Raw genomic sequence first — 12,010 nt, forward strand, 5'->3', positions numbered from 1 at the left:
ACCTTTAATTTTTTATAACTTAAAGTCTGGTTATAAAATGTGACATCTAATTTTCGTTGCTGGAATAAAAAAAAAGGTATTTGTATGATATACCCTCTACCACTCAAGAAGCGAAGTTAGGTTAATCCTAATAAAATATACCTAAGTATGACGAAAAAATAATACTTTAGAAACCAACTTGGGTTACATTTTTGCACATTACAGCGGGTAAAGTACAGCGGGTCTACATGCAAGGTGTTTCAGTTACTATTATTCTGATATTATGAAGTAAGAATTGTTTTCTGACTTCACACTGTCCAATACTTTACCCCCACCCCCCTCCCGAAATGTGCAAATTTACAGCCCAATTATATGTTTCCCATATATTCTGTAATTTCTCTTTGTCTTTTATCATGCTAAGTTGAAAGAAAATAGCGAAAGAAACAGTTTAAAGCTCTTTACGTTTTAGTTCGAACTTTGTTCCAATTATTTGAGAATGACCCCTTAATCACAAAGACTGTTTATTTAGAATAAATAGCTCTTATAAAATACTAAGAAAACTTTAGCGTAAAGAGCGAGGTATTGACTAGGGGGCGAGCCCCCCATATGCGTAAAAATTTCTGTTCGTTTTAAGTTTTAATGTTGCTCCTTACTTTCAGTTGAAAAAACTTGTTTTCTTTAATTTAATTTCTGATCATTTTTTATATAAAGATGGGAAATCTGGTGTTTCCTTCATAGCAATGTCCCTTCCCCCATGGAAAGATCCTCCCACGTAACCCCCCGTCCCCCCCCCATTACCAGAAAAAATCCCCCTGAAAACGTTTGTATACTTCTCAATAACCAATACTATATGTAAACCACAGTATATAAATATTAGATTATCTAATTATCTTTATACAGTGATGTAGGCTAAACATTGGGTAAAGTTCATAAGTTGCAGCCCTTTCCCCGAGGACTGTGGGGGATTAAGTCATCCTTAAAGACATAGTTACTATATTTTTCGACCATGTCGAACAAAATGGCTATCTCAAAATTTTGATCGGGTGACTTTGGGAAAAAATGAGAGTGGGAGGGGGCCTAGTGGCCCTCCATTTTTTTCACTTAAAAAGGGCACTAAAACTTTTAATTCCCTCTTACGATATTCTAGGACCACTGGATCGATACGATCACCCCTGGGGAAAAAAAAAAAAAAAGTACACATCCATGATCTTTTTTCTGACAAAACATGCAAAATTCCACATTTTTGCAAATAGGAGCTTGAAACCCCTACAGTAGGGTTCTCTGAAGCGCTGAATCTGATGGTGTGATTTTCATTAAGGTTCTATGACTTTACGGGGTGTTTCCCCCTTTTGTCGAAAATAAGGCAATTTTCTCAGGCACATAACGTTTGATAGATAAAATTAAACATAACGAAACTTACATATTTGAAATCACCATAAGAATCTTATTCTTTTTGTGTATCTATTGGCATCAAAATTCCGCTTTTTTAGAGTTTCGGTTACTATTGAGCCGGGTCACTCCTTACTTACAGTTCGTTTCTGCGAACTGTTTGATTTCGAAAAGAAATTATACCAATTTAGATTTCAAGACTTTTAAAAAACAAGCAAAACATTCTAAAATTAAAAAAAAACGCTGATCAATTGACGGCAAGCCGCCGATCAGGTTTCGGCGGCGCGCCACCACCGAGCATAATTGCGTCCGCCACCTCCAAACTTTATTTCGGGGCGGCTTCGGGGATTAGTTTGGAGGGTGTTAAAAATAAATCAAGACACTAAGTATACTCAGGTTACAATTTCAGAGCATTTTGAGAGGAATATTGATCAAAATATACAATGTATATCCAAATTCTCAAAAGGGCATATCTGTTATTTATCACGAATTTCTAAGGCTATAAAATTTAAACTTTTCAGGGGGAAATTTTGTCTTTATATCTTGTTTATCATTTGTGATAAGATTGTCTTAGGTTATGATTCCTTCACTGAGGCATGTCACAGATTACCTTTTACGTTTAAGGAGATTTGTATGTCATATTAGAGTGATGTAAGCATAACCATAAGATATATTCTGCTTTTATAGGTAATTTACCGTATTTCCTTGGCTTAATTAACGATTTTTTAGGTTACACAGTTACCTCCAAGCGCCACACTTCTGACAAAGTCCCCATCCATACAGTAACTGTAAATCCGCACAGCACAGTAAATTTTTTCCGTACGGTTACAGCTAGAAACACTGATGATCAATTGGTCAAGCATATTAGTAGATATGGTCTACCTCATGAGATCCTCAAAACTGTCAACAGCTGATACAAGAGAGTGCTGGTACGAAAGGAAGGACAAACTAAGCAATTCATGGCTGGTGAAGAGGTGATGTATCATTAGGCAGCAATAAATTCAGCGTCTCTCGAAGAGGGCCTTTAAAGTCCTGAAACAAGTGGGTCCAGTCAAATACGGGATCAAACTCAGTGGGTTGCGGAAAAAGTCAGAGATCTTTTAAGCCGATTTACTTCGTCCTTTCTTCCGATCAGTCATAAGTATCTACATTCTTCGTTCTCAAAATTTACTCTTGCTGTTAGTGAAAAGAATTAACTTTCACTCTCTCGGAGCAAAAAAAAAAAAAAAAAAAAAGTCAAAGAAACTGTTTTCTGGTTTCCTGTGATAAATGACAGCAACGTCAATATATGGGAACCAGACACGAAAACAGAGACAAGCAGGGTGCTTAGAGCCCAGATTCTCCTGATACGTTGATTTCTCTCACAATTTTTTGTATTTTTAATATAATTGCCCCATCTGTTTTCGCAGGTTTAATTTCAAACTTATCCCTATGAAACCAGTACCTACGAGATATGCCTGATAGGCTCTCCCATTAGTTTTTAATAGGAAGGAGGCATTTTTATGGAGGTTGAGGGGATGGGTAGAGGCGTCAGTTGATGAGGCGACAGGGGGCACGTGCCAAACATAGAAATGAAGGATGTAACAAGGTAGAGGGTTAGAGCTTGAATTACCCTCCCCCCTCCTCTCTTAAGAAAACATATTTTTGTAACTCGTAAATTGGTCGTAAAAACAGAGGCGAAAAGACTATTTCTCTTAAAAAAACAAGAAAATATTTCTCTGACTCGCGAATTGGTCTTAAGAATGCATATAAGACGCTTAACCACACCCTCCCACTCCTTCCCAAACAAAATGATTTCGGTGATCTTTTCACCAAATTAAAATTCATTCCCCCCCCTCCTAAAAGCAGCAACAGCCGGGTATAGCCCTGATTAAAAATTATCTCAATTTGCTCACATTTTTGAACTTCCAAGGGAAGAACCAAATTCTCAGCCGACTGACACTCTTGTGGCTGCTCGACGTCAAGGTCAAATATAGTCCTAAAAACTGTTTTTGTTTAGCGGTACAATTTAACCTGAAAATACCCTATGAAATCCAAGACCGAGAGCCTGATATTACTCTAGCTGAAATTCTTAACGCACTTAGTACGCACAAAATCAGCAGAAATTTCGGTTGAGAAACATAAAAGCAAATATTTTCAGACAAGAATTAGTAACGGTAAAAAAGGATCTAGTTCAACCCTATAATAATGAAACCGAGGGCTTACAAGTACGGTTAAAAAAGTAGGACAACGAGAAAAGAATAATAATAAAAGTAACATATATTTTACTTTGTCCAGCCAAAATAGTAGACTTAATTTTAGGTCAAAGCAAAAAACATTCTTCGCAAACAAAATCAGAATAAAACCAGAAAAAGTAATCAAAATTCAGCGCCACAAATTTCAGTCTCTTAACTTTTCCTTGATTTATCTCCAGAGCTGACAATGCTAACAGTTAGCTCTTTGTTTGCGGCAAGTTTGTTCTCCATGACTCGTTTCGGACTAGGAATATCAGGCGTTCTACCTGCAATAGTGTTTTCGGGAATATTTGCATGCAATAGTTGCGTTAGTCGTCTTTGTTGCAAGAGCGAGGGGTTAGGGATTTCTCGAACGCTAGAATTTAAACTCAATCTTGGATTTGACATTGATGTAACTCTTGTATTTTGTTGCAAGTCAACAAACTGACGAAGATTCCCTCTGACTGAATCATTGGTTGACTTGTGACACTTAACTGTTGGTTTTATCACATTTGATGCTTGCGAAGTGACAAAATCTTCTAATCTATCAGAGGGAAATCTTGAAGAAAGTCTAGGGCTTTCTTTAAGGGATGTGGTGGGAGGCCTGTGACCCTGTAAGTGAGCAAGAGCATTCCATGTCAACATATTTCGCATCCGTTCAAACTCAGCTGGGTTTACTAAGGGTGATGTTGCACCACTACCCTGTTTAGCAGCAGAAGCTGCATACATAGCAGCTTGCAACTGCTGCAAGTGTTGTGTTTGTGCAAGCGCCATAGATTGGAGTATGTGATTCTGAATTGAATTCGGATGAGGAGTGCTCATGGTATTGAATGATTGCACAGGGGCGTTACCAAGGGGAAGTAAAGAAGCTTGTTCAGGTTGATATGACTCTTTGTTAGTTGGGTTCATAGGGGTTGATTTTGGGGTAATTCCTCTCTCTGTTATAGTAACAGCAGGCATTTTCGGAACATTGGACATCATTGTTGTAGATGGAGATATTTTCTTTTCGTGAGCACTACAACTCAAACTTTTTGCAGACGATGTTTTTTCTGACAAGTCAAGTATCACTGCCGAAGATTGAGGAGAGGTGTCTCCATCTTTCAGTGACGATTTCTCTGGCTCATTGTGCCTAACAGCTTCAACAAGTCTAACGTCTGGCTTTCTACTACCAGCTAGAGTTTGCACGTTCCGTGCAACGAGTGGAGTAGGAATTTCAGATATTGCAATTAGATTTGGCATTGTCCTAATCGGTCCGCCATTAGAAACTTTCCTTTTCTTGGACGAAGGCTCACTCTCATATATGCTACTTCTCGAGCCAGAAAAAACATCACACTCAACAACTTTCTGACAAGGCGTTGAAGAGACACTTTCTTGAACTGTTGATACTAATCCATTACTAGAACTCTCACACGTAAGTGAAAGCAGTTCAGATGCGATGGTTTGGTCTCTAGATGAGATCGAAAAATCTTTGACAGGAGAACCTTTCGACAGGGCTCTGTCTTTAATTTCTTCCAGAAGTGTGTCAGAAAGAATGTCTAATTTTTCGGGGGCATTTTCTGAGCTTATATCCAAAAACTGTGTTGAAGTACATCGGTCCATTTCATTCAATACCGGTGTTCTTTTTTTGACTTCTTTTTCACAACTATTTTCTGTTTCTGTTGATCCCATTTGCTTCTTTGCTGTTTCTCTTGTATTCGATACTGTGTGCCTTGGGTCAAATAAATGACTAGAATCAGTATGATCAGGTCCACAATGTTTTTTAATTTTTTTTCTCATGTTGTTATTCTTTAATTCAATAGGAAATTTATCTGATGGTTTAGTGCCAATCCTCGCAAGAGGGGGTAAAAAAAAGTGATCAGATCGCAAAGGTTTTAGGTCACTGTCTAGCTTATCTAGTTCTGCTTTATTTTTTTTCTCAAGTTTCAATCCAGGTTTCACTGCAGAGGACAAATTCAAATTATTATGGTTGGGCTCTTTTGGACAATCCTTTTCAGAAGGAGACATAATAAGCTGGAATCCATTACAATTGTTAAATAATTGAGGATTTCTATTCGTTCTCAGTTCATTATGTCCATTAAGCTTTTCTGATTTTACTTTCGCAACCAATTTTAGCCTTTCGCTTTGACTAGTTTCATTTAGACGTTTCTTCTTTGACATGCTATTCATATCTCTCTTCAAATCCGTGTTACAAGTTTCCGGCGCGTGTCGCTTGGCGCCACGTGTTTCTCCCAAATTAGCATCAGAGGAGGACAGTCTAATAGGAGTTCCCTCACTAATTTTAGCACTTTCCTCTTCACTTGTTTCAACAGCTTTATCTTCCTGGCATTCGACTACGGGCGGAGAAGGCTCTGGAATTTCATAATGACATTTGATTTGATAAATCCGATAAAATAGTCGCAATGGCTCCTCCTAAAAAGATAAAATCGTTAGCTTTTTTGGATATACCATTTTACAACATCAATTTTGCCATTTAAGACAAATAAATATTAAGTAGAGCAGTGGTGTGTAAAGAGAAGGGGCACAGGCCCTATTCTCTATTCTTTCTAAGAGATCTAAGGATTATGATCATTTCCTCAATACAATCTAACATCGACACATATACAACAAATGTATTCACCAATTTTTTGGTGTTTTTTTTTTTTGTAAGAGTTTGAGCCTCGAAAAATTACAGCTTACCAAAATAAATTCCTACGAGCAAGAAGAAAGGAAAGGTCCGTTCTTTATTTTTTAAGAACTAGAACAATAAATGATTGTATTTTTTCTATACTACTTCACTTATCGCAAAGTCTCTATATCAACAAAGACATAGACAGTGGTCAGGGATCATATCGTTAGTATGAATAATGATCCCTACTATAATAAGCAGGGATCATATAAGATTCCTACTTATTTATGCAGATCTGAATTCAGTTCTGTGTTGTTATTTTGAGCTTCTTCTTATTACTTGTAAGCTTAAAAAACGAAAGAGACTATTTAAAGTTTAGAATCTAAACGAGTTCCCAAAACTGAGATCCAAAAAACTTACATTTACGCTCTGCTATTACGATTGTAAAGTCAGACTCTTTCTCAAAACTCTATTTTTTTAAACAATAAAAAACTTTAGCATAAAGAGCGAGGCGTTGAGGAGGGGACAGCCCCTTTCATATACGGAATAATTTCTGTTCGTTTTAAGTTTTAATGTCGCTCCTTACTTTCGGTTAAAAAAGACTTGTTTTTTTTTTATTTTATTTCTGAACGTTTTTGAATTAATGCAACTTTAATTTTGGCTCACTTCACATGAATAATTAAAATGAAATTTGCATATTTTTTTTTTTTTGCTAAATGGCTTTCTCGAAATTTGGTTCTGACCTAACTTACGAATTAACTTACGTAACGAACTTCTACACTCATATATTTTTATTACGTATATTAGGAAGTTCGCCCCCTAGTCAATACCTCGCTCTTTACGCTAAAGTTCGAATTTTGTTCGAATCACAAACCCCAGAATCAAAAAGGCCGGTTAATTAGAATAGGTAGCTCTTTTGAAAGTACTAAAAAAAAAACTTTAGCACAAAGGGCGAGGTATTGACTTGGGGGCGAACCCCCTCATATACGAAATAATTTCTGTTCATTTTAAGTTTTAATATTGCATCTTACTCTCAGTTGAAAAAACTTGTCTTTTTTTAATTCAATTTCTGATTGTTTTTTAAATAATGCTGGGAAATCCGGTGCCCCCTTCATAGAAATGTTCCTTACCCCGAGGAAAAATCCTCCACAGAAAGATTCTCCCGCGTAACTCCCCCCACCAGCCCCCCCCCCCAACCAGAAAGAAATCCTTCTTGAAAACGCCTGTACACTTCCCAATAACCAATACTAGGCCTATATGTAAACAATGGGCAAAGTTCATAACTTGCAACCCTTCTCCCGGGAACTGTAGGGGATTAAGTCATCCTCAAAGACATATTCATTAGATTTTCGACTATGCTGAACATAGCATAGGGATGTTCCTTCCCCCAAGGAAATAACCTCCATGGAAAGATCCTCCCCCGTAACCCCTACTCCGACCCCCCACTAGAAAAAAATTCCTCCTGAAAACACCTGTACACTTCCCAATAACCAATAGCATATGTAAACAATGGACACAGTTTATAACTTGCAGCCCTTCCCCCGCAAACTGTGGGGGATTAAGTCATCCTCAAAGATATATTTATTAGATTTTTGACTATCCTGAACAAAATGGCTATCTCAAAATTTTGATTGGGTGACTTCGGGAAAAAAATGAGCGTGGGAGGGGGCCAAGTTGCCCTCCAATTTTTTTTGGTCACTTAAAAACGGCACTAGAACTTTTAATTTCCGTTCGAATGAGTCCTCTCACGATATTCTAGGACTACTGGATCGATAGGATCACCACTGAAAAAAAAAAACAAAAACAAAAAACAAACAAATATACACGCATCCGTAATCTTTATTCTGTCAAAAAAAGCAAGATTCCACATTTTTGCATATAGGAGCTTAAAACTTCTATAGTAGGGTTCTCTGATAGCCTACACTGAATCTGATGGTGTAATTTGCATTAGAGTTCTATGACTTTTAGGGGTCGTTTCCCCCTTTTTTCGAAAATAAGGCAAATTTTCTCAGGCGCGTAATTTTTGATGGGTAAGACTAACCTTGATGAAACATATATTTGAAACCAACATAAAAATCTGATTCTTCTGATGTATCTATTGGTATCAAAATTCCGTTTTTTAGAGTTTCGATTACTATTGAGCCGGGTCGCTCCTTACTTACAGATTGTTACCACGAACTGTTTGATTAAATAAAAAAACAAGTTTTTTTACCTGAAATTAAGGATCAACATTAAAACTTAAAACGAACAGAAATTATGCCGTATATGAAAGGGGCTGTCCCCTTTTCAACGCCTCGCTCTTTACGCTAAAGTTTTTTTTATCGTTTTAAAAAATAAAGTTGTGAGACGGAGTCAAACTTTAGCGTAAAGAGCACGGCGTTGAGAAGGGGACAGCCCCTTTCATATACGGAATAATTTCTGTTCGTTTTGAGTTGTAATGTCGCTCCTTACTTTCAGTTACAAAAACTTGTTTTTTTTATATATTTAAGTTCTGAACGTTTTTGAATTAATGCAGCTTTGATTTTGGCCCACCGTACATGAATAATTAAAACGGAATTCGCATATTAGTTTTCCTTTTTGGCAAAATAGCTTTCTTGCATATTAATTTTCCTTTTTTTGGCTAAATGGCTTTCTCGAAATTTTGTTCTGACGTAGCTTAAGAATTAACTTACGTAACAAATTTTTATATTCCTATGTTTTTATTACGTATATTAGGGAGTTCGCCCCCAAGTTAATACCTCGCTCTTTAAGCGAAAGTTCGAACTTTGTTCGATTCACGAACCCCTGAATCACAATTTCTGATCGTTTTTTAAATAATGCTGGGAAATCCGGCGCCCCCTTCATAGATATGTCCCTCCCCCAAGGAAACGTCCTCCATGGAAAGATTCTCCCCCGTAACTCCTACTCCGACCTCCCCCCCACCCACCAGAAAAAATTCCTCCTGAAAACGCCTGTATACTCCCAATAACCAATACTATATGTAAACAATGGGCAAAGTTTATAATTTGCAGCCCTTCCCCCGGGAACTGCGGGGGATTAAGTCATCCTCAAAGACATATTAATTAGATTTTTGACTATGCTGAATAAAATGGCTAAGTCAAAATTTTGATTGGGTGACTTTGAGAAAAAGAGCATGGGAGGGGGCCAAGTTGCCCTCCAGTTTTTGGTCACTTAAAAGGGCACTAGAACTTTTAATTTCCGTTCGAATGAGCCCTTTCAACATATTCTAGGACTACTGGATCGATACAATCACCCCTGAAAAAAAAATAATAATAATAAATAAACAGACATCCGTGATCTTTCTTCTGGCAAAAAATACAAAACTCTACATTTTTGCAGATAGGAGCTTGAAACTTCTATATTAGGGTTCTCTGATACGCTAAATCTGATGGTGTGATTTTCATTAAAGTTCTATGACTTTTAGGGGTTTTTCCCCTTTTTTCGAAAATAAGGCAACTTTTCTCAGGCGCGTAACTTTTGATGGGTAAGACTAAACTTGATGAAACATATACATTTGAAATCAGCATAAGAATCTGATTCTTTTGAAGTATCTATTGGTATCAATATTCCGTTTTTTAGAGTTTCGATTACTATTGAGCCGGGCTCCTTACTTACAGTTCGTTACCACGAACTGTTTGACAAAAAATACAAAATTCCACATTTTAGGAGATAGGAACTTGAAACTTCTACAGTAGGGTTCTCTGATACGTTGATTCCGATGGTGTGATTTTCATTAAGGTTATATGACTTTTAGGGGGTGTTTCCCCCTTTTTTCAAAAATAAGGTAAATTTTCTCAGGTGCGTAACTTTTGATGGGTAAGACTAAACTTGATGAAATATATACATTCGAAATCAGCATAAAAATCTAATTCTTTTGATGTATCTATTGGCATTAAAATTTCTTTTTTGGAGTTTCGGTTACTATTGAGCCGGGTTGCTCCTTACTTACAGTTCGTTACCACGAACTGTTTGATAATTCCGGTGTCTACAGAATTCCCTTCTCGTGCGGTTTATGATGCATCGAAGGGACAGAGGAACACTTTACGGATTAAGATATCTCACCACTTTAGTTCAATTGGTAGCGCCCTCAAAAAGGGGGAAAATCCTGAAAGTTTTGTTTCAGCCCTTGCTGAGCACATTTATGACCACCCGCACCATAACATTTTTCGGTACTAGCGCATTAAACGTACTGTATTATATACTGTATATGGAATGTCAAACTGGAGATGCTACAGATACCGGGACAGATACCCGCCAGACTGGCAAATTTTCTCAGGCGCGTAACTTTTGATGGGTAAGACCAAACTTGATGAAACATATACATTTGAAATCAGCATAAGAATCTGATTCTTTTGAAGTATCTATTGGTATCAAAATTCCGTTTTTTAGAGTTTCGATTACTATTGAGCCGGGTCGCTCCTTACTGACAGTTCGTTACCACGAACTGTTTGACAAAAAATACAAAATTCCACATTTTAGAAGATAGGAACTTGAAACTTCTACAGTAAGTTTCTCTGATGCGTTGATTCCAATGGCGTGATTTTCATTAAAGTTATATGACTTTTAGGGGATATTTCCCCCTTTTTTTAGAAATAAGGTAAATTTTCTCAGGTGCGTAACTTTTGATTGGTAAGACTAAACTTGATGAAACTTATATATTCGAAATCAGCATAAAAATCTAATTCTTTTGATATATCTATTGGCATCAAAATTCCGTTTTTTGGAGTTTCGGTTACTATTGAGCCGGGTTGCTCCTTACTTACAGTTCGTTACCACGAACTGTTTGATAATTCCGGTGTCTACAGAATTCCCTTCTCGTGCGGTTTATGATGCATCGAAGGGACAGAGGAACACTTTACGGATTAAGATATCTCACCACTTTAGTTCAATTGGTAGCGCCCTCAAAAAGGGGAAAAATCCTGAAAGTTTTGTTTCAGCCCTTGCTGAGCACATTTATGACCACCCGCACCATAATATTTTTCGGTACTAGCGCATTAAATGTACTCTTTTATATACTGTATATGGAATACCAAACTGGAGATGCTACAGATACCGGGACAGATACCCGCCGGACTGGTTATTTCAAGATACCGCTATTAATAATTGGAATGCAAAGAGTAGTTTTCATTGCGTTAACGAGATTAACACTGTTGTTTTTTGGGTTTTAGGGGAGGGGGGACAGGTACCTGGGTTAGGTTACGTATTTAATATATGGTATGCTTTTCCCCCCCCCCCCTAATTTGCAAATATATAGCCCAAATTTGTTTCTAAATTATTATATATTCATCCTATTTTATTTTGTTTCATTAGCATTAACCAAACTTGACTTCCTTAGCAGTATATAAAAGAGTACATTTAATGCACCAGTACCCATTTCTCTTTTACATTACTTCTTGGGTTTCAAATAATAAGGGTGTGGGCCAGTAACATAGAGCCTTTTGAAATACATAAATATCAAAATTTAAATTTGGCCCAGAAGAGAGATATGGATGATTAAAGATAGAGAGATAAAGAGATAAAATAAAGAGATAATGAAAGATTAAAGATAGAGATAAAAGAGTACGTTTAATGCACCAGTACCCATTTCTCTTTTACATTACTTCTTGGGTTTCAAATAATAAGGGTGTGGGCCAGTAACATAGAGCCTTTTGAAATACATAAATATCAAAATTTAAATTTGGCCCAGAAGAGAGATATGGATGATTAAAGATAGAGAGATAAAGAGATAAAATAAAGAGATAAAGAAAGATTAAAGATAGAGATAAAAGAGTACGTTTAATGCACCAGTACCCATTTCTCTTTTACATTACTTCTTGGGTTTCAA

At 36.9% G+C, this 12,010-nt stretch overlaps 1 protein-coding gene across 2 annotated transcripts in view; it reads right to left on the reverse strand.

Moving 5' to 3' along the window:
* Positions 1-3,615: 3,615 nt before the first annotated feature.
* The window catches only part of LOC148950844 (uncharacterized), an 84,854-nt gene continuing 76,459 nt past the window's right edge, over positions 3,616-12,010 (reverse strand). For both annotated transcript variants that reach the window (XM_089090039.1, XM_089090040.1), the window contains exon 9: positions 3,616-5,990. In XM_089090039.1, the coding sequence (XP_088946165.1) occupies positions 3,756-5,990 (2,235 nt within the window). In that variant the 3' untranslated portion in view covers positions 3,616-3,755. The remainder of the gene's footprint in view (positions 5,991-12,010) is intronic.

The sequence above is a fragment of the Artemia sp. Qi Xiang Cuo genome, chromosome 6, assembly GCF_049724085.1.
Source record: "Artemia sp. Qi Xiang Cuo chromosome 6, ASM4972408v1, whole genome shotgun sequence".
In the NCBI taxonomy this organism is placed as follows: Eukaryota; Metazoa; Arthropoda; class Branchiopoda; order Anostraca; family Artemiidae; genus Artemia; species Artemia sp. Qi Xiang Cuo.